The sequence below is a fragment of the Lepidochelys kempii genome, chromosome 12 (assembly GCF_965140265.1).
Source record: "Lepidochelys kempii isolate rLepKem1 chromosome 12, rLepKem1.hap2, whole genome shotgun sequence".
NCBI classification, from domain to species: domain Eukaryota; kingdom Metazoa; phylum Chordata; order Testudines; family Cheloniidae; genus Lepidochelys; species Lepidochelys kempii.
In genome coordinates, this window is record NC_133267.1 from 19,073,895 (window position 1) to 19,097,623 (window position 23,729).

The 23,729-nt window shown below is 42.3% G+C and overlaps 1 protein-coding gene across 1 annotated transcript in view; it reads left to right on the top strand.

Moving 5' to 3' along the window:
* The window catches only part of MYLK3 (myosin light chain kinase 3), a 39,419-nt gene extending 17,258 nt beyond the window's left edge, over window positions 1-22,161 (top strand). The window contains exons 5-13 of the mRNA XM_073308467.1: window positions 2,891-2,996; window positions 5,441-5,534; window positions 7,131-7,240; window positions 8,030-8,171; window positions 10,196-10,266; window positions 14,319-14,447; window positions 15,681-15,833; window positions 18,528-18,660; window positions 20,258-22,161. Coding sequence (XP_073164568.1) covers window positions 2,891-2,996; window positions 5,441-5,534; window positions 7,131-7,240; window positions 8,030-8,171; window positions 10,196-10,266; window positions 14,319-14,447; window positions 15,681-15,833; window positions 18,528-18,660; window positions 20,258-20,329 — 1,010 coding nt within the window. The 3' untranslated portion in view covers window positions 20,330-22,161. The remainder of the gene's footprint in view (window positions 1-2,890; window positions 2,997-5,440; window positions 5,535-7,130; window positions 7,241-8,029; window positions 8,172-10,195; window positions 10,267-14,318; window positions 14,448-15,680; window positions 15,834-18,527; window positions 18,661-20,257) is intronic.
* The last annotated feature ends 1,568 nt before the right edge of the window (window positions 22,162-23,729 follow it).

A 23,729-nucleotide genomic window follows, 5' to 3' on the forward strand; every position in this document is an offset into this window, starting at 1 on the left:
TTTCTGTGCCTTGGGGAGAGGCAACAGCTGCTGGGAGCACCTACACTGAATGCTGTCCCAACATTTTCCATAGGAGTTCATCCTGGAAGATGTCTCGCTGTGAGGGTGACCTGGGAAGCAAGGGAGGGTCTTCTACTGCAATGTGGCTTCCGCCCTGGCCCATATGCAGTTTGCCTGTGTGCAGCAATGGTCCCCCCACCCCTCGTGGCACAGTGGTGCAGACATGTTAGCCTAACTGGGACAAGGACCACGGTGGCTCTCCCAATAAACCTGCACAAGTGCATTGCCCACGTTCTGGATGAGACTTTTGAAGAGATTACCGAGGCCGATTACCGCAAAGTGATAGACCACATCAATGCGTTATTCCTCATCTAGGCATGCATGCAGCCCTAACCCTCCTCGCCCAAAGAGCCCGCACTGAAAAAATTCCTTCCCGAAAAAAAAGCTGCTTACTGGGAACCTGCTCTTCTGTTTGTCCTCCACCAAGTACCGGCCACTGTGACTGGCTACCTTCCTCCTGGCTTGAGAAGAGCTCCTGGCTGTATGCCTCCAGGGATTCCAGAATGTCTTCCCCTGCCCCAGCACCCTCACTCCCACTCCCGCTTCCTCCTTCTCCTCCTCCTCCCGCTCTGAAGTGTCCCTGGTGGTGCTCAGAGTGGAGGTGGGGTTGCCCCCAAGTATCATGTCCAACTCTTTGTAGAATCGGCAGGTCATGGGGGGAGCACCTGAGGGGCTGTTTGCCTCACGGGCTCTGCGGTAGGCACTCCGCAGCTCCTTCACTTTAATCCTGCACTGCAGTGCGTCTCGGTCATGGCCCCTTTCCCACATGCCCCTTGATATCTGCCCCAAGGTATTGTAATTCCTACGGCTGGAGCACAGCTGGGACTGGACAGCTTCCTCCCCCCAAACACTGATGGGGTCCAACAACTCTCCAGTGCTCCATACTGGGCCTTGCCTGGCACGTGGAGGCATGGTCACCTGGAAAGATTTGCTAAGAGCACTCCATGCCTGGCTGAGCAAACAGGAAGGTGATTTTCAAAATTCCCAGAGAATTTAAAGGGCGGGTCTGACGGTTGGTCACCTGAGGGCAGGGCAGTAGAGTTTGAACTGATGACCAGACCAGACTAGACCAGAGTGGCTAGAACAGGCATTGTGGGACACTTCTGAACACTTCTGGAGGCCAATCAGAGTGCATTGGGCGGCCACACTGGTGCCGCAGCTCACCAGTGGCGGCGTAACAAACTTTATTCCTCTGCGGGAGGTGGAGAACCAGCAGCGCTGGAGCCGCGGAGACAAAGCACCGTACGTGCCTTGCCAGTGTAGATGGGGAGTGAGGTACAGAGCTCTGGGCAGCTTTATTGCACTGTAACTCGCAAGTGTAGCCAAGGCCTTAGTTTGAGAGCATTTATTCAGGCACCAAGCATACACTTGACTGCATCAGACAACAACTTTATTCACATTCATGGGACTTACTTTTTATTCTAATGTTCCTTTTCAGTTGCAGTCTCAGAATAAATGTTCTTTTGGATTTAGGATTCAATTTAAAGGCTGTATTGGAATAATAATCCTTTTAAAATAAAATGAGATGAAATTTTATGTGTTTGAAAAAGGAGAGATACTTTTAAAGCTTTATTTCTTTGAATAAAAGCCTTTATTATCACGTAAGAGAAGGGGTGTACAAACCACACATTAATATTAGCAGGTGAAGAGAGTGTAAAATATTGCAGGAAAGGTCTCATTTTGTCCCTAGTTATACCCCTGGCCATAAGTCTTTTTCTGGGCAGCACGTTAGTGATCACACTCTGGTTGCTGCAAGAACAGGAGTACTCTCTGCCCACAGTGGATGGAGCATGCCCCAGGAGGTGTGCTGATCAAGGTCTGGGTTCTACAGTAGTGGCTGATAGGTGCAAACATGTATGCGCAAATGGAATTTTAAGGTGTAATATACACTGTGCAGCTATTTTATAATGAGCATGTATTAAATTAATCAGTAACATCTATGGCCCAGTCTCTCCCTGGCTTTGCACAAAGAACTCCCAGTTATGTCAAAGCGAGTTCTACGCATAGATTGACTTTGGGATTTGGCCCTTATTTGCGTCATGCTAAATTGGATCAGCTACTTTATTGGGACATCTCCCCAGGAACTGATTTCGTCTTTTGATAATGGCAGTGATCGCTGCTACTGGGAGAGGCATTCTCCTGACACTGAATGAGTAAGTGGTTGTGAGTCATTAGGTGTTAGGTAGGTGCCTCACTCATGACATTTTACTCCTACCATCCAGTGGAGACAGTGGGGTTACTCATCTGCTTAAGTGCTTTGCTGGTTAGAGGACCTAGTAAAGTGAAAAGGTGGAAGAAAGATGGGAGCCTTATTAAATGCCAGGGTTTTTGTTTTGAATATTGCTAAAAGCAAATGGCTAACAATTGTCTGGCTGGATCTAAGATATCTTGAGTCCTTGTGTTGCCCTCTGATATTCCCCCGTACAGGCTGCTCACCCACAGCTGTGCTGAACAACACTATGATGGGGGAGAACCATATTTCTGTTTGCATCTGCTCCAGAAAACAATGGGGTACTGTGGTGATGATGCCAGTCTCAGTGGTCAGATTGGCTTTGGGGGGACTCTCTGAGGGACAGGGATATTTGAGTGGTGGGAGTATGATGAACGTTACCTTTGATGAGGTGTAGAGTGAGTGAGGTGCCAAAAGGCATACAACCATGACCAAGGTGGTACAGGCCTGTTTGTAGTTAACTAACCTATCAGGTTGCCCTTGGTTGACGTCTTGATACAGCTGTATCCTGGGAAGTGAAAATACTGGGGGGGGATGATGAAAGTAATGCGCAATGATTTGTGGAAAACCAAATCAATGAATGAACTGTCTCCTGTGTAGATGACAGCCCTCCTTCTCCTGCTCCCTTTGACCATCGCATAGTGAGCGTCAAACACACAGAGATAACAACGTGCTACTCAGTGTGCCGGCATGAAGTATTAGGAGGGTAAGTCTGTCTCTCTGTAATGCTGTGCTGTGAATGGTGCACTTAGCAACATCTCTGCAGTAGCTTAAATACACAGAAAAAGAGCTATTAGGATGATTACAATTACCCATTGCCCACAGAGTATCTACAAATACATAGTTTTCATTGGATGCTTTTGGTGACACATGTAGATCTGCAGCTCTTAGATGACCTTGTAAATGCATAGATTCATAAAGTTTAAGGCCAGAAGGGACTTTGATATCATCTACTCTGACCTCCTGTATATTACAGGCCATTAAATTTCACTCAGTTACCCCTATATTGAGTCCAGTAACTTGTGTTTGGCTAAAGCAGATCTTCTTGAGAGTCATCCAGTCTTGATCTGAAGATATCAGGAGATGGAGAATCCATCACTTCCCTTGGTATTTTGTTTCAATTTTGTTTCAATGCTAAAAAGTGAGCCTTTTTTCTCATTGGAATTTGTCCACTTCTAGTTTCCAGCCACTGTTTTTTGTTATGCCATTCTCCGCTAGACCAACCTGCCTTTTAATGCCTGATGTATTCTTTCTGTGAAGGTAGTTATGCACTGTATTCAAATCACCACTCAATCTTCTGTCTGATAAGCTAAATGGATTGAACTCTTAAGTCGTATTCTCCAATTTTTTGACATCTTTTTAAAAATGTGGACACCAGAACTGTATGCAGTATTTCAGTATCGGTCTCACCAACACTGTATATAGAGGTAAAATCACCTCCCTACTCCCTTGTTTATATACCCAAGGATCACATTAGCCCTTTTTGACATTGAGTCGCACTGGGAGCTCATGCTGAGTTGCTTGTTCACTATGACCCCTAAATCCTTTTCAGTTACTGCTTTCCAGTTTACAGTCCCCATTCTGTGGGTATAGCCTACCTTCCTTGTTCCTAGATGTATAACTTTGCATTTGGTTGTATTAAAATGCATTTGTTAGAATGGATACAAGTGATCCAGACTGTATGTCTGTATAAGTGCTTTGTCCTCATTATTTATCACTCCGCCAATCTTTGTCAACCACAAATTTTATGAGCAGTGATTTTATATTTACTTCAGAATTATTGATGAAAATATTGAATAGTGTCGGCCTAGTACTGTACTCCACTAGAAATGCTAGATGGAGTTAGCTAGGTCTTAATCCATTAAAGTGTTCACTATTGATATTTATAGTGCTAATTTTTTAATCAGAATGTCATACAGTACTAAGTCATTTGCCTTACAAAAGTATAACTATAGTACATCTATGCAGTTACCTTTATCCACCAAATTTATAATCTCAAAGAATGAAATAAGGTTTGTTTGACAAGGCCTGTTTTTCATAAAACCATGTTTACTGGCATTAATTATATTCTTATCCATTAATTTGCTTTTCCATTATTGTCTCACCAGATTTCAGTAATGCCAATTATAGCACATTTCTTCCCATCATTGAGAACTTCCGAACCCTCTTGCTTATTACCCAGACTCCAAGCAGTGGTATCTAAGCACTTGAAAATTTCTTCTCTTCACATTCCTTGTCACATTGGTTCAATTGTTCACGACTCACTGAGTTTAAATTTGTAATGTATTTACCGCTGTAGCACCCTCCCATTGAGTTGTTCATTTAACACCTTCCTTGCTGCTCCAGCTAGTCTCCATCCATGAAGATTAGCCCCCTCTCTGGGAGATGCAGGACATTCCATTCATACAGCCGCCCCCCCTTCCTTCTAGAAAGTGGCCCAGTGACCAACAAAAGCAAAGCTGTCAGCTTCATCCCAGTCACACAAACAACAGCATGTTAAAGGGTGTTAATGGCTGAGTTTTCAAACTGACATTATTTTGACATAGCACCTGGGTTTCACTCTTGAGGTGAGCACTTCCCTTCGGCCCTTTCATTTTTCTGCACTTATTTGTAATTTGGAAGAGTATGATTTCCAGGTGGAGTTAAGTGCAAATATGGCCGAACAGGTCCAAGCATGATGGTGATGCAGTGGGAGAAAAGACGGTGCTTAAAAATCAAGTGCATGGGTGAGGTAGGAGACAATTTACATCATGCAATAAATGTGTGCCCTGTAGTTATTGGCTTTAATGTAATTTTAAAAGTTACGTGATCAGACCAGAAATATCCTTGTTAATATACCCCACTATGCATCACTGAAGGACAGCAGGAGTGTATAATTACAGAACCAAAAAAGAATATCAGCAGGTTACCATGTCATTGTGTAATGTAATAATACAAATGGAGCATAATATTTTCATGTAAGAATTGAACAACTGGCTGGAAAGATAAAACTAATCCTTCATAAGCTGAGAGAAAGAGGAGATTCATGCTACAGACCACCTGATTCTGTTCACTTTGTACCAGGCTATTTTTAATCAATGATAAGAATAGGTGTTTGAAAGGCTTCTGCAGCAAGTTACTTTAAAGTCATTTTACTCTCTGTATCAACAGGGGGCGTTTTGGTCAAGTTCACAAATGCACGGAGGTGTCAACTGGTCTTAACCTGGCAGCCAAAATAATAAAAGTGAAAGGAGCAAAGGAAAGGGTAAGTATGGTTTTGTGAACCTCCATGGACAGACACTGTAAATCTGGCTTATTACAAGCACCTGCGAATCGCTTTCCTTATTAAAGTATTTTCCCACTCAACATTGTATCAAGTGTGACAAAACCAGCCTTAGTAACTACTTGCTTGAATCCTATATGACTGTTTGATCTGACCAGGTTTGATGTCCTCTTATTTTGGTGTTCACTAATGTAAGCCTTCTGCCAGGTGAATTCAGCAGCAACAAGGGCCGGGTTCAGTATCTAGGGGTTCCTTGTCAACAATACAACACAAAACTGGCTCGAGCCCCACCCAGTGACCTGGGACAATTACACACCACCCACTGAGTGCCTCTCAGAGGCAATACATCCTCTGTTGCAAGCACAGAGTTTGAGTGTAGCAAAAACTTTTAATAAAAGGAGAGAAGTAACTCAGCATTAATTTGGGAATACACCGCTCATAAACACAAACCATGAGCAAAAGACCCACCCCCAAGTAAGTTGGGCAGTGTCCTTTTCCCCTCAGGGTCTTAAGTCCAGCAACCCAGAAGTCCCTTTAATGTTCCCGTCCCTTCTTTATACCCCACTCACAGTTGCTGTCCTTGGCCAGTGCAGCCCCAGAGTTCAGAGGTTCATCCACAGAGTTCACCTCCCACCCTGTGTGGAGGGTGGGGGGGAAAGGAGGCATCTTACACGCTGCACTGCTTGGGCACTTGCTCTTGCCCCAACTTCCGATTGCCATGCCTCTGTGGGGCTCTGCTCTGGCCCTCTCCGCCAGCCACCCTGCTGGCCGCTTGCCACGCCTCTCCACCAGCTACCTGCTCACCAAGATGTCTTCAGGGCCCCCCGACACTTAACACAGCTCTCAGTGATTTCAGCTGTTAGTGGGGGAGACTCATTGCTGGTGCACACTGGGCAGTCTCTTGCAGTAGAGACACTGTCCCAGAGTAGACCTAGATACCAGAGATTTCAGCTCTGCAGCATGTAACAAGACTCTCAATTGAGTCTAAATTGGCTCTTTTATTATACCATAGAGAGAAGAAGGGTCAAATGGACCCTTAAACAGGGTCTACACCACCAGGTACATGTACCCACACTCTTTCAACTCATTGGGCTTTGGAACCCATGTCCTCTGTCTAGCGAGTGCTGTTCAGTTGAGGGTGAGTCCCTCCATTTTGATATGGCAGGTACAGTTCTGCTGCCCTCGGTTCACACAACAAGGATAGCAACGCTTTATTACTCCTGCCCCAATAACAAGGAGACTGGGGATCCAACACCGGCCACAAGTGATCATTTGGGCAAGCAGTCCCATCATGATGAGCAGCGAGGCAGGGTGGGTGCGTCCATGCAAATGAGATCAGCTTCTGAAGTCTTTTTCCACAGCTCACCACTAGATGTCAGGGGAGAGCTCATCCAGACTCTGCTTACACTAACACTGGTGTGTGCAGGGAATCGGTTGGCATGAATGTTTGGGGAATGGCTAGTTTTTGTGTGAATGTTTGTATTTGAATGCGCACAAGAGTGTTCGTGGTCATGCTCCAATAGGAGCATCTGCTGGTTGCTAGTCACTATTGTTATCTTCCTGTCTGTAATGTTTCAGGAGGAAGTGAAAAATGAAATAAACATCATGAACCAGTTAAATCATGTGAATCTGATCCAGCTTTATGATGCTTTTGAATGCAAGAACAACCTCACCTTGATCATGGAATAGTAAGTTAAAATCAATAGTAAGTTAAAATTAATTAGGAATCATCAGCTCTTTTGAACTTGGTGGTTGCTCAAGCCAGTAGTAGAAATGGAGGAAAATACATTGGGCTGAGGGGGTGGGAATACTACAAGTGTTTCCCAACCTGGGTGAAGGCTTCTTTCATTTTTAGAAGCAAACTCTTTAAGAGAAAATCACATATTTGACAATATCAGAACTTAAAGAAATGGTAAGAATACCAGCTGTACCCCAGAGAGTATAGAGGGATTTCAGACAGGTCTGTTATTCTGAGAAAAACATCAGTATGTTTTATTTTTCATTAGTGCGGGTTTGGCCCATAGATACAACACAACTGCATTTTCTATATGAACTGTACCTAGAAAGTTTTTAAGGGTATGAGAGTTAAATTAAAGAAATAGCAGAGGGAGAGGGAACTGAAGAGAGACAGAGAAGAGAGAAAACAATGTGGTTTTTGGAGAAGTTAGAAACAAAAAGTAGGAATGATTTTGATGGAGAGGTTCATAAACGCTGTTCAAAAAGTCAGGAATTGCCTTTGCACCACTAGCAGTGAGAGTGTCTGGTGACACTTTGAGAAGGCTAGTACTGAATGAACAGAGAGAGTGTGAAGAAGAATAGCAGGACAGAGACAAAGGGCCAGATTTTTAAAGGGACTTAGGCACCTAAAGATGAAGATAGGGGCTTAGTGGGATTTTCCAAAGTGCCTAGGCATCTAACCCCCAATCTAACAAGGAATATGTGTATTTTTTTCACATTTCTCTTTGTCAATATTTTAGTGTTGATGGTGGTGAATTATTTGACCGAATCACAGATGAGAACTACCATCTAACTGAGTTGGATGCAATCCTTTTTACCAAACAAATATGTGAAGGAGTCCACTACATACATCAGCAGTATATTCTCCATTTAGACCTGAAGGTCAGTAGTTACAGATATCAGGTCTTTGGCTAAACTGTACATTGTGCTGTATGGAGAGTCTGTATGTATGGGAGCTGCGCATAAAGGGTAATTTGTCATCCCCTTCATCTTGGAATGACATAAACTAATTTAGTTCAGTGGCCACTGTGAATTAACCCTGGAAAATTAATTTTTTTCTTTAATGTTTAATCTTTTCTTAAATTTGATAGCTTATTTTAAAGATGATTAAATAAACAGCAGGTTCCTCTGCTTTTACAGCTTTCAGATCAGAAGCTTTTCATAGCTGTGTAGAATTGCATTGTGCCTTGGTTTGTCACCTGAGAAAATAGAGGGTTTAGAATCCCCTCTATATTTGTGTTATTAGACCTGTCCTCTCTTTTGCTTCTTCTCATGTTTGTCCTTGTCTGTGTCTCCCACTGACAATCTGGAACTGAGCCATTGTAAACTAACATGTTCTAGTGACAATTCTCCACTAGTTCTTTGCGCATAGGGACTATCATTTTCTATATGTTTATACAGTGTCTAGCACAATGGTAGCCCTATGTGGTTGATGTGCAGTTGCTACTGTAATTATAGCTGGTTGGAAAGTGTTGTGGGTGTTTTGATTTGTGGAAAATTTTGTTTTTTTGTTGAAAACCCCCAAAATTGAAAATCATTTTAATTGTTTTTGATTTTTCAATGAAAAGCTGGAATTATTTGCAGAAAGGAGCCACTTCCCATTTAGAACTTTGTTTAGTTGAAAATCCAATTTTCTTTACAAAATCTGTTTCAATGGACATTTTTCCAAATGCCCTAACCACAATATCCATGTGAAATAATTATAATATTTATAATAAATATAATAGTTGGACTGAGGACCTGGTCTTGTGAGGTGCTGAGCCTTGGATAGCTAAGTGGCTTCCCAGTAACTCTCTATTCGCCTCCTGACAAGTGAGACTGAAAACGTCACCAAAAAAGAACACACAAATTTAATTTTGATGGAAAAGCAAATGCGTTACCTAGGGAGGTGGTAGAATCTCCTTCCTTAGAAGTTTTTAAGGTCAGGCTTGACAAAGCCCTGGCTGGGATGATTTAATTGGGGATTGGTCCTGCTTTTGAGCAGGGGGTTGGACTAGATGACCTCCTGAGGTCCCTTCCAACCCTGATATTCTATGATTCTATGATTCTATGCTACTTAGCTGTAATAGGCTCATTCCTTGTTTGCATTCTGGTCTCTCAAGATACTGCACTTTCTTGAATAAACCCAGTGTTATAGCGTCTACCACCTGGCTTGCTCAACCATTCCACACAAAGGTGTCCATTCAGTCCTCCCCTAAAAAGGACCCCTTTAAATTATGTTATGTGATACCTCTGCTATGGCCAAATCTGGGAAAATAGTTACTCCCCATGGCAGCAGTAAGGAATGAAATCCCTGAAGGAGAGATCCAAGCCCACACATTTTACTGAGCTAGTTAGGAGGATGATGGGGCCCAAAAATCACCCTCCCATGGTAATAACAGACCAAGGGGAAAAGTTGATCTCAATAAACCTCTGAATATTTATCCTTGCTTCTTTTGCCACATCATTGATTCTCTCCCCTTTAAGGGGAAAAATGAAGGGAGCATTTCAACAAGTGATCTGTGGGTAACATTCCCAACTAGACTTATAGAGTAATTTTTCCTATACAAGCCCTCTAGGCACCCCATAACCAGCCCATGAACCATGCTGTCCTTCACCACAGTTGGGCTCAAATATATATTTGTATCAGTATAATGTATTCTGCACATGGTGCCAGGATAGAACAGAGCCTTAGGAAATGAATGGGAAAAATACAACCACCATTGTAGTAAACCACGTAAAGGTGAGATTGACACATGTGAACCAACAAAGAAGTGAACTAGCATTGTTTTAAAAATCTTTTCCTGAAATAGTTCTGTATCTTTGCACTTCAGGTCATGTTTCTGGCTACTCTTCTTGTTAGTGTGTCTTATGTGCAATTTCACTGTCATTTATTTAACTAAAAATATTCTTTTTTGTTTTTCTAGCCTGAAAACATATTATGTATAAATCACACTGGAAACCAGATTAAAATTATTGACTTTGGTTTAGCTAGGAGGTAAGTTCAACTATGAGCCACTCAAAATCCATTGACATTTTCTTTTCCATTGACATTTTCTTTTCTTTCATTCTTGTGATGTTTGTTCACACATTTCAGTGATTCTAAAGTGATTTTGAAATATGAAGGAGCAAAGCAATATGCTCCTGCAGGCATGAATTTGCAACTTAGTGCACTAACTGTCATGTTGTCTTTTCCAGTGACATTTGTGCAGGCTAATGTTGTATTAGTATTCTCATTTACACACAATAATGTCTCAAATAGAGATTTTTCCCCCAGCGACTCTGACGTCCATTAGGGACTTCACCTTTGCTATTGATTTTATATTGAAGGTGCTCAGATTCTGCAGCGCTGGGCCTCAGTCTAAAACCCCCAAGACAGATGGTAAAATGCATGACAAAACTATCTCATTTGAAACAGGAATACAGTGGATTAGCTCTAATTCCACAGTCTCTATCCCTCATCTGCCACAATATGTCTGCTTCTCATGGATGAGGGTAAGGGATGAGGGTGTATAGGAAATGAGCCATGAGTTTGCAGTCTGAAATGGCTGCAATGTGGAGAATGCAGTTTTGGCCTTTACGCACAAAGGTATCACAGAGCAGGGCGGTAATGATCTCTCTTTTGGAACTGGTGTGACTGCACCTGGAATACTGTTTTCACTTCTAGAAACCACATTACCAGAAAGATATTGCTTAATTGGTGGAAACTGAGAGTGGAGGAATAAAAATGATCAGAAAACTAGACTTAAGAAGAAAGGCAAAAAAGATTAATATGGGTAGTTTGGCTAAAGGACAGCTAAGGTGAGGCATAAACACCTATAAATATTTAGAGGGTAAACAGCAAGGAGAGAGAGGAATTAGCTGGTCCAGTAAATAGTGGTGAAACATCGAGTAATAGAATGCAATTAAGGGAAGGAAAATGCATGCTCAATCTGAGCCTAACAGTGAGGGATACTAAGTTTTAGCAAGGCCGTCCATGGAAAACATAGAAGCCCCACGTCTTGGGACATTTAAAATTACAATGGACAAAATACTAGAGAATGTTCTAGAACACTCCTGCAACAGCAGGAAGAGGGACTAATAGGAGGCTTGATAAGTGTTTTCTTTGTCAAACTCCTATGAATGTGTCAAGCAAAAGATGTACCAATGCTCACTTTCTGTTGTTCTGGTTTAACATAGTTCAGTATTTGAAGCCTGTGAGACCTATAGACAGCATCATTTGTGAGCAGTGGTCCAGTTTTTACATTGGTCATTTACATCAGCCGAATGGTACAGGATTTAACACCTCTCACATGGACATGGTTAGAAGGAGGCCTGGTTGTTTCTGTGCCTGCCCCAGGTTTATTACTTAACACTAGGCATGTGGGGAAATATTCCCTGGTCACCATCCCACATTCTCTCCCTAAGACTAAGAGGAGAGAGCAGAGCTGTTACTTATCATTTGTTAAGGGCCAATTATATCCTTGGTGCAGGAATGGGTCTTATACCATAGGGAAGGTTTCTGCAAAACAGCCAGGGAGACTGTGAAAAAGTCCCTTGGTCTAAGTCTGGGTGGGTGGCAGCTATGATCTGCTAGCTCTCATCCCTCTCTCCAGTTAATATGGAACTACATCTAAAAGGAGCACAGCTCTTTTGAGAGTCTGGTATTACAGAGTGGAGCAAGTGACCATGAGTTTGTAAGAACAGAATAATAGTTGAATCCTGAGGAAATGTTAACTTAATTCTGTAGGTAGAGATTATTTGATTAGGTAAACAACAGGTCATGGTTTATATCAATTCTATGCTGACCCAGTTCTCTTGCAGGGCCACTTGTATTCTGACCACTCTAACTTAAATAAAAATCCAGACCCATCCTTTTTTCCGGGTTCTCAGGGGCTTGACAGGCCTTGCTATTACCATTGCATCTATGTTTTGCCCTCACTTGCACTGAACCAGAGGAAAGCCAGTGGGTAAAATCTTGGATCCCTTGCAATTAATGGCAAAATTCCCATTGACTTCTGTGGAACCAGGATTTCACTAAACAGTTCTAAAATAATTTTTTAACTCTTTATGTTTCACCTTAGGAAATGTTACCAGCATTAGCCCTGCTTTTACCAGAGGATGCATAGCTGTTGTGCCAAAGGAAATTTTATGTAAACATTACATCTTAACCCATATGCTGCTGTTTCATTTTTCAAGGATTTTTATTTCTTTTTGTACCTCCAAAGGGTTGTCCAGAAGTGGCTCAGTGATATAGATGATGTTTGCATCTGAGTCAGTTATGTTAAGGACTCCTCTTTGCCCTCTTCATTATGACTTTGCCTATTATTACATATTTGCAGTGACCAGGAAAGAGGGTCCTCAGTTTTATATACAGAAAAAAAATAAGAATATGGGGGAAAAAACATAAGCAGCTATAAAGCATGATTCTCTTTCCTAAAGGAAAAGGCGAGGGAATATTTGAGTGAAAACAGGAGGTGTGGGCATGAGTTAGTCCCTCCAGAGAAGAAATCAACAACTTCTTATGGTAGCATAATAATAATAATATTTACCTAAAAAAATATTTTCTAAACATTGTGGGGTTCTCATTATACAAACCCATGTACTTTCAGCTCAAAGAGCTTTTTTCTTTAAAAGGATTTTATAAAAATAGAAAAAAATGTACACAAAAAAAAATTACAGCTTTAGGGAAAGGGGTGCCCAATAGAAAAGGTTTTATTAAAGCCAGTTTGGAAACATAGTCTTGCAAGAAATAGTCTTTTAAAAACAACAAACATTTATGGCCTGATCTGACTCGTTACATAGGCAAAACTCCCATTAACTTTAATAGGAGTTATTACTGAGTGATGATTGCAAGACTGTGCCCTTCCTTATATTAACTGGCAAATTATTAACATCTTTCACTTCCTGCAAAACCAACCTGCTGGTTACTAAAATCAAATAATGATCTCTTCTCAGGCTTCCATCTGGGCATTTATATTGTGTCCATAACTCTGTGATCTGAGCACTTTTACACAGTGAATTATGGTTTGGGATCCTGCTGAGCAAAATATCTCCAAACTTGCCTAAAAATGGAAGTTGATTCAGTGCATCTTCTGAACGACTTTTGCTCGTGAGTCTCCTCTGGAGACCAGCAAGAGTTTAAAGCTGTCCTCTCTTTGTGGAAAGCTTGTTGCCACATGGGGGTGTATAGGTTACTCTATCATGTACTTGCAATACGAATTAAGCCCTGTGTCTGCCAATTTGAGGATTGAGGATGGAGCTTGTCTCTCTCACCAACAAAAATTGGTCCAATCGAAGATAGTACCTCACCCACCTTGTCTCTCTAGTTTGAGGATGATGTCTTTAGAACTTGTGCCAGACATTTCTCACTCAAACATAGTATCTATAAAAGTGACAGAGGTTGGGTTACATGTGCCTGAATGTTAGCTATTCCAATTTGATTTTTGTCTGTAATAACATAGAAAACCAACTGTAGTGCCCTCAGCCTATTTCATCCACCTCTGCTCCTGTGACTTGGATTGATCTTATTAGCTGAATCACCACATGGGGGCATACAGCAGCTTGCAGAAGACATGGCGGTGATTCTAATGTAATCATGCAACTTTTAGTTGCAACCATATTTTTATTGTCCTAAGTCTTTCTCTGGCTCTTTCTCCTGCCATACTACCACCTGTCTAAATTAGGAAAATTAAATGATGGATAATGAGCTGTTTATAACTGTGACTTTCTGAATTGAAGCAGAGTGCCAAAGTTAAAATATGCACCAGAAGCATGATTCACTAGAGACAAAAAGTTAATACAAATGATTTAGTTTCTTTGATTTTGTTCAGATTTAAATGGCTGATTCACTTAAACATTTGATCAAACTAATTGGAAGTGACTGTGAATTATAAAAACTCTCTGTGGGGATGCACAGGCTGAAATTCTGCATCTTTGAAGACTTAGATGTAGAATGTACCTGTCCAGCTTTGCTACAGTATGAAAAATGTGACAGTTCTTTTTGCAAGTGTGCAGTGCATGTACTTAGTCTGCTGTCAGTGCTGATGCCCCTTCTTGTTTCTGATGAAGGTACAAACCTCGTGAGAAGCTGAAAGTTAATTTTGGCACTCCTGAATTCTTGGCTCCCGAAGTGGTGAACTATGACTTTGTTTCGTTCCCAACTGACATGTGGAGTGTAGGCGTCATCACGTATATGCTGTGAGTAAGCTTCTGTATGGGTCATGGCCATGGCTTCATCTGCTCTGTAAGAAAGGCCAGTGGAAGGTATTTGCAGAGCTGGAATGCAGCCTATTCAGAGATTCCCATCTAGGGAGAGTGTGTTTCTTGTTGCACTCACTTCATTATCCAAAAGAGAGAGGCAAAGAAAGGGAACATCACTGCCAAACAACTTTAAATACCTGAAAAACAATCAATCTTCATTCTAAATACTTAAACCCTCTGTTTTCTCTTTGCCTTCTTGGTGTCTAATTAGTTAATAAAAACAAAACAAATTAAGTTTAATTTACTTAGACAAGGTGTAATCAGTTGCCTGAAACTTAACAAAACTTCTGCTTTCAATGAGTTATTGAGGTCCCAGACTTATCTTTTCATTTTAAATCAGGCCCTTGGGAACCTGATCCAAAAGGACTTTTGCTCCCAACATGCACACAAGAGTTATTCCTGTCTTGTGTGGAGTTACTTCCTGGGCCTGAAAAATTCACTTCACAGCCACGAATGGGATTAAAATTCTCCCCCGGAGTTTAGGCTGCGAGCCATGGGGGGGTCATCTCTACAGGCTCGCTAACTACACAGCATTGCAACATTTTTTTGTAGCTGTTTTCAGTGGACTGGGTCATTTTTTATTTAAGTTTATGTAGAAGCCAAAAAAAATTTGTAGGTGAATCCAGTCATAAATGATTGAAGAAACAAATCTGGGCTTAGAGACTAATTGAAGACAATATTTTATATTTCAAACAGTATTTTAATCCAGAATAAATATGGATTTAGGCCTCAGTTCAGCACTTATGTGCTTGCTTAGCTTTAGGCAACTGAGCAGTCCTATTCTTGTCTGAAGAAGCAGTTGATCATGTGCTCACATCGCATTGAGTTCAATTCCTGGGGTATCCATTCACTCTGACCCTGGAGTTGGCTGAGTGAATTGCAAATGGGCAACGTGAAGCATTCCTTCCCCCTGACTGAGCTTTATTGTGCCACCATGCTCCTAGTTATTACAAACCCACTGACCTGAGTAGTTAGGGACTGAGCCAGGTAGCCAAGCCCCACCATAGCACATGTTGCACTGGCCTTTGGGACAGTATCTACCTGGAACCCTCTTTTCTAAGTGACTGGTGTGATTCTAAAGCAGCAGTGAGCACAGTGAGGATACGTAGGAGAAATGCATGCTTCCCATTATTAGCTGCCCATTTCTCTCTCTCTCTCTCCTTTTTAAAGGCTTAGTGGCTTATCACCGTTCCTAGGAGAAACGGACGCAGAGACAATGAATTACATAGTGAACTGCAGCTGGGATTTTGATGCAGAAGCATTTGAACAACTCTCAGAAGAGGCAAAAGACTTTATTTCCAAACTCCTTGTGAAGGAGAAGAGGTATCTTCTTCTATGTTTGTCATGGCAGCCCTACCATTTAGAATGAGTCCTTCCTAGCTAAATGTATGTGTGGCAGCCAATCATTGAAAGTTAGTACTATGACTTTTCTTTTGCCATGTTTGTGTCTACCAGGCAGCTCAGTAGTGACACAAACCTCATTTTTTAAAAGAAAAATGTCAACGTATTTCAATCAAGGTAAAGGCTCTCCCAGTAACTGTGCCTGTTGCAAGAGAGCTGAAGCAGAGGAAATGTGAATCATTTGTTTTGTTTTAAGAACCTTTCACAGATGTCCAGGAGCTAGTTCTGTCATCACTTTGGCTTCTTTATGAGCATTGATACAAACTGCAAAAATGTCTCTCAAAATACAAAAGGTGATAAGCAGTAGCTGCAGTTATGAAAGTGACATAATTCCCAATCCAAGTGCCTTCCATATACTGGATAGGTACAAAGAACCATTTGGGGCCTAATTCTGTTCTTGGAGTCATACACTCAGCTCCCATTGAAGTCAAAGGGAGCTGTATACATTGCATTGCAGGACAGAACATGGTCCAGCGGCCTCGTCTTCCCTTGATGAACATATGTCCAGTGACTCCTTCTACCAATGATGGGAATGTTTCACATTGTTTTAGGAGAAAACTGCCAACAGGAACTCTTAGAACACTGGCTTTTTCCAGACTGTCAGCCAGTGGTGCTGGAACTCTTTTAATAGTGGGGGTGTTGAAAGCCAGCCCCCTTACCACTGTCCACAACTCCCCCCAAGGCTGGGGCTGGGAGCAGTGCCATGTCTCTGGGAGGGGGGACCCAGACAGGGCAACAGGGCATAGGCTGGGGGCGGGCATGGGGCCCGCAGCTGGGACCCCACATGTGGGGCCAGTAGCAGAGCCTCGGCCGTGGAGCCAGCTGCCAGGACCCTGGGAGCAGAGCCCCAGGAGTGGGGGGGCCGAGTGCAGGGCCCTGGACCAGTGGCCAGGGAGTGGGGCCAGTGTCCGAAGAGTGGCTGGGAAGAGGGGCTAGCAGCCAGGACCTGAGAGAGACCGGGAGTGGAATCCGGGGCATGGCCCTGGTGCAGAGAGCCAGGCACAGGGCCAGTGGCCGGGTAGCAGGGCCGGAGGCTGGGACCCAAGCCCTGGGCTGAGGAGTGGAGGCCTGGGCATGAGGTCAGTGGTCCCGCATAAAACCTGGGGGTGCCCAGAGTTCCCAGGCCTATGCTTTCAGCTAAACTATGCAAATGAGATTTAATAATAAAGTTCTTAATACTAACTTGTCAATGAAAGTTAAGATGGGCATTAAACTGGAAGAGTAATTGTCATTTAGTGGATTTGAACAGAGAGCTAGGAGTCAGAAGACAAGGAGTCTGCTCCTGATGGCCACTGACTTGCTGTGGGATATTAACTTCAGAGAGAGACTCCCATCTGTAAAAAGGAATTAATAAGGATTTAAGTTTGTGCAGAGGACTTAGAGATCTGGGGATGAAAAATGCTATTTAAGGGCAGATGATTATTAATTATTATTATTATTATTATAAGCAAGAAGCATTGTTGGATCTGCCAGCTGCTCACTAGGCATAATAGCAGGCTGTGGCTCACTCTCTTGGAGAAAGAGGAATGACCAGTGCACAGCAAACTCTTCCCTCCTGAGACATCTGGGGATGACCTGGTGCAACAGCTTGTCCTATCTCCTAGCATGTTCTTGTTCATCAGGAGGGATTCTGGCTGGCTGTTCACATTATGCAAAGGGCTGCTAAACATCAGTTCTGCTGACACCTTTTTCCTTGAGTGGCAGGTGAGCCAAAGGCAGGACTTAGCCCTATCTTTTCATATCAAAGTTCAAAGGCAAGTTCAAATTTTGAAAAAAAATTGCACAAAGGATGCCCCAAAAGACAAGATCCAGGATTTTCTTGCATTCCATATGTTTTCAAAGACCTATGGAAATGACCTTCGATTGAGCACCTTGCTGATTGTCTGCATACCGTAGTTATTTTTATTACAATTAAATTATGTTTCAGTTATAAACCAACCTTTTGGCTGTCACATCTTCAAAGTACTGAACACAAAGACAAGCTCTGTGCAGATAGTTGAATCTGAAACAGAATCTATAAGTTTCCAGCCAGCTGCAGGAGGAATACTTGAAAGCCATACCTTTTGTTTACACATGGATGCTCTCATTAGTGTTAATTGACTTTTGTGGGCATCTGTGATCCTCCTTAAATATACTGAAGGGAACGCTCTTGCATTGTCAGGGGAGATGGACTACATATCACCACACATTAATATCTCTGTGTTCTTTGATGCTCTTGGCACAGTCCTACCTAAATGCCATGTGTTCTACCATTCACATTCCAAAATCACATCCAAATAGAGCAACAAGGCTACACAATATTCAGGCATAAACCCAAGTGCAGAAGAACCTAAAACACCTCTAAGCACCACTTAGTCCCACCTGGAGGGTAGGAGTGAGAATTGGTCTTCACGCAGGCTCTCTACGCTGAGATAACTAACAGCTATAAAGGGCCTTACCCCCATCTTTTTTTGTATGTTTACTTTTATTTTCATTTAGAAAAAACAACCTTTCACATGTGGTATCAGTGAAGAGCAGCTGAACCATTCCACTGCAAGCAGACAAAGAGATTATTTGTAAATCACAATAGTGGTAGCAACATTTACATCACAGCCCTTCACAAATTTTATTTTCCAGTTGCAGGATGAGTGCAGCACAGTGTCTGAAACACGAATGGCTAAATGATCTGCCTGGCAAAGCCAAGAAATCCAAGCTTTGCCTGAAGTCCCAGTTGCTGCTACAGAGTTATATGGCTCATAGAAAATGGAAGGTAAATATACAAAATCTGTCATCTTTATTTCCGAAGACGAGTGATCGTACTAGTTCAGTGCAGTCAGGGCCCTTATTCTTCTTTGTCATAGTCCTCTTCTAAACATGGAGAACTCCCTTGCAGTATGAATTTTGGAATTATATTTGCAGTTATAGATTTGAGTGTTCACTTCCCCTTTTAAGTCATGGCATCTCTGAGTTTAGATATTTTTTTTTCTAAATTTTTACTCTTATTTCTGATTGATTTTTCAAAAAAAATTAGGTGTAAAATTCTAGGGATTCAAAGGCTTCAGACACTATTTATTTTATGTTAAACGTGTAACCTTCCAAGCAAAAGCAGTTACTTTTCAGTTGACATAGTTGCATTAGCCTGTCTTTAATGTATAGAAAATATTGGAATGTAACAACAGAAAGCTATTTTGTGTAGTATTCATTGCAAAGGTCTAGGACCAAGCAGAAGCTGAGTTCAAATCCATCCTGAGTCCCTCATTCACTGTACAACCTTGGGAAAATTACTTGACCTTCTTGTGTCACAATCCAGCCAGATGGAAAGTTGCATACTTTCAGGACCACTGATAATCTCTTGCTAATTCTTGAACCATTCTCAGTAAATATGTAGGAATTTCCATAAAAGGTGATCAATAATTATACTCTGCAAAGGAGGGACACCACAACCCTGGAACATTTAACCTATAGGAAGAGGACGAAATCCAACCCAGTTTTAACTCACTAGTGAGAGTAGCAAAACCTTCCTAATGAGTTAGACCCTGAAGACCAAATGTCATTTACTTTCCCAGACTCCAGAATTACTGCTACTTGTTGCATTTAAAAAATGTCTTCATCCCAAGTTATTTTATTACACATTTGCTAACAGATGCATACAGCCATTTGTTCATTGTATAAACACTGTTTTACAGCCACAAAGAGTCGATTCTCTAGGACAAAGCATTTCATGATTCCCACTGGAGGGGATTCAAGTGTCACTCTTCTAGCATTGTTAATGTTACACTAATGGCAGATAGCTGCTTTTCCTTTGATCATGCTGACACCTTGGGTCCCTAAAGTGTTGTAATTAATGTCTGTTGCATGTGAGTTGGTAACACGCTGGCTATTATCCAGAGACAGGAGATTAAGCTATTTAATCCATTGTGGCTGTTTCTATGACAGTTTATTTACATGACTCTCTTGTGAGGAAGGGGACTGTGTTATTTTAAGTGTAACCCTGATTTAATTAGGAGCTGCAAAAGAATGGAGGTTTACTTAGAGATAGCTGGCTTCCCGAAGGCTGACAGGTACAACAGAAGATGTGAGAACTGGTGCTGATTAGTCCCCCAATGTTCCCCGAAAACTTCATGAACCTTCCACTCCCACTACTTTTCAGTTGACATAGGTGCATTACTCTGTCTTTAATGGGTAGTCAATATTGGAGTGACACAACTGAAGACTGTTCCGTGTAGTATTCAGTGCAGAGGTCTGGGAACTAGAGAAAATCTGCATTTACTATTCGGAGTCCCTCAATGAAAAAAACCCAATGTTAATTGCACAGTATGCTTTGGCTCCGTTATGCTCACATTTAGGTTTTTCTGTTTCATTCACAGAAACATTTCTACGTGGTAGCTGCTGCCAATCGTCTGAGAAGGTTTCCGAGCATGTCTGTCAACCTCGCATAAGCTGCTGTGGAAGAGCTATAAGCCTTAGAGCTAGAGATGAAGCAGAGAGAAAAGGACTAGATGTTTCTCTCTCTCCCACCACCACTTCTGCCATCCTCATGTGATGTATCAGGCGTGTGTTTAGGTACCAGAACTGCCTCAGAGCACAACAACATAGAATGAATTTTACTAATCTTTATAAAACAGGGGTTTCCATAGTTCTGTTTTACAAGCTCTCAGCTACTGGACATAGTGATACATAAATATTCCTGATATAACTCCACTTATAGCTATATTGATATGCTTATAATTAGCAGCTAAGTTCCTTGAGTGGGACCCACTTCTTTTGGAAGTCTTTGATTATTGATATGAATCCAAAGGGTGGAGTATAGCAGCAAGCACCTGGTCAGCAGCAGTGGGATACCTTAGGACTTTCTATGTTAATGAGGTGCTGTACGATCACTTTTAGGGCATTGCCACAGTGGTGATAGATTTGGAGGGATAATAGTGCTCTATTTTCCCCAAAGATAATTGTTACTTAAAGCAAAATACCCAGGGACAAAACTGAGGTAGAGAAATGCAGTTTTTCTACATTTTCTTCTGAAGGGGTTCATTTTTTTTCTGCCTCCCTCCCTCCTCCCCCCCCCTGTTTTTTTTTTTTTTTCACCAAAGCATCACAATAATGCATGGCAACTAGTCAGAGTAGAAAGAAAAAGTGTCTTCCACCTTATCCTCTAAAACAAAACCTACTGCTTTCAGAGGCATTTAAAACCTGGAGCAAGTTAAGACAGATTGTCCCCTACTGCTATATTTTTATAATGGGTCAAACTGATTAAATAGCTCCTTGTGTTGGTATGAATTTAGGTTTAACTACCACAAATGAAAAACAATTGGGATGACAATCTGGTGGATGAAATACAGTGCAGTTAGGTGTCACCTCCTCCCCAGGAACAGAGGTTCTTTTATTCTCCCCTCTGGGTGTGAGTTTCAGGGGATACATTTTAAATATAGTTTTCTGTAGCTGGGACCTGAATGCTTAGTTTTCTAAGCTGATATCTGAGTTCAACACTTTTGCCAAATGCCATGAAGTGTAACAGAAAAACTACTGCTTTGTAACGGATGAACTGGTTTTTGTTTCTGTTCAGCTGCTGGGTAGGGGATCAGTGAATTGCCAGCCTTTGACTCTGTTTCAGTCACATGGGAGCTGTTGCCCTTTTTCTGATTGTTTAAAAACAAAAATAAGTTAGTATTGTCAAGAAAAAGGTTAATTTCAAGAACCAATTTTTTTTTCTGATGCTTATAAAACTGGAGTCACCCCATAGAACACAATCCCAGTACCAATTGTGCTTCCTTAGTGTTTATCAGGCACTTTGGTAGAGGTGGCTGACACACTGTTTCCTTTGTGGCTAACCTACAGGCTGCACCACTCTATGTGAGCTGATTAAAATAATTTATCACTAACAGTAGCAGCTTACGTCTGCACATTCAGCCTAATCAAATCACAATTTTACTCCCATTAACTCTTTGCCTTTCAATTGCCTAAAATGTTTGTTGCTCCCAGCCCTCATCAAGACCTTAAAAATTGCTTACACTAGTTTAATGTTAAGCTTGTCTAGCTTTTCAGTTCTAGAACGTCTCCCTTCACTTCCAGATGGACTGGACTTGTACAGCACTTTTGGCATTATGTCAGAGGGCAACAAAAGTTACATGAAAAAATCCTGACAATGGATCACCTTCTGTGAAGGCCCAAGCTTGTTCACATTTCCCCTCCCCAGTGACATTGCATGGTAAATAGTTATTGTTAGTATGCATAGTTATGACATTAACACTAATAAATCTCAGCAAAAATGTAACTGGCCTATTTCTCTCTAGTCTGAAATACAGTAAAGGCAGCATTGGTGAGCACTTTACAACAGAATTTCAGCCTGCTACATCTGACTTTCGCCCAGAGTGTGGACCCTCCTTTGATATTATGAAATCTGATTTAGAAAAAAATTCTGGAATCTCATTTTACAGCTAGTCTTAGTGAGTTGAGACTGCTCAGTGTTTGCCCTGCTCCTCAGGCATTTGTCTGGCCTCTTCCTGAATCAACTTATTAAAATTTTAACTTGAACCAATCCCAAAACAAATGTAAGTTGACAGGAAGGAATGCTTCCACTTTTACGCTTAAATTTTTAAAATGGGGTGGAGCAGAGTGGGTGAAGAGAGAGAAAAGCAAACTTATCTCTTAAAAAGCTGGTCAATCAGCATCTCTTCTTCATTATCTTGTCTTTGTAAATGGATAATGGATGAATGCCCTTACTTAATCATGCTTAAGGCTCCAAGTCTGTCCCAGAGGTCACCGAGTCTGTGATTTTCCATGACCTCCATGACTTCTGCAGTAGTCAGTGCTGACCCTGGGCCAGCAGCAGTTTGGGTGTGTGGGAAGGGGTTCATGGCTAGAGGCAGGGGGATGCTTACTTCGGCGTGGAGTGTGGGTCCCCAGGTCCCACTGGCACGGCCCTGCAGCTCCTAGGCAGAGGGGTCAGGAGGCTCCGCGTGCTGTCCGTGCCCACAGGCCCCGCCCCTACCACTCCCATTGGCTGGGAACTGCGGAGCCAGTGCTTGTGGTGGAAGCAACTCATGGAGCCCTCTGGCCCCATCTGCTGCCTAGGAGCTGCAGGGACATGCAGAGCTGGGTAGGTAGCCCCTGCCAGCCTTGCCACCCCCAGCACCATTGGGGGTCCTGGGCCACCTCCCCCAGGGCCACTCCTACCCCCCAAGCACCCATGGCCCCCTGTTCAAGTTTTAGTCAGGGGTATATAGTAAAAGTCATGGACAGGTTATGCACAGTGAATTTTTGTTTACTGCCTGTGACCTGCCCATGACTTTTACTAAATGTATCTGTGACTAAAACGTAGCCTTATTCATGATATATGTTTTACGTGGATTGCAGGCTGCACCCTGTTCCTTGATGTTTAGTTTTTTCAATTGCCTATCTTAGGATCAGACCTTAATTCTTAAAATGAAAGGCCCTTCAGAATATCCATCCCGCAGATGGTAGCAGGCCAGGCTTTCACAACTTGGAGAGTTGTCTCTCCTTCCCCCCCAATCTCCTGGGGTTAACCTCTCTGCAGAGCTCTTTCAATTTATTTAAAAAAACCCAGAAGTTTCTATAGAACCCCTTTTGGTTTCATCCTTATTACATCAGAGGGGACTTTTGTTCCACAGCCCCATACGGATGAATCAGTGGATTAAAAGAGACTTTGGCCCCTTTCCATAGCATAAAAGGGTCCTAAACACCCCCATTCCCAGCTTTGGGAGGACTCCCTTAGTGCAGGCTCTGGGAGGACAGCCCAAAAGCTCCCCCAGGAACACTGCTTCACAAGTGAAGTGTCAATGAACTGGCAGTGTTGGTGTGGGGCTGCAGCCCTCCAGCGCA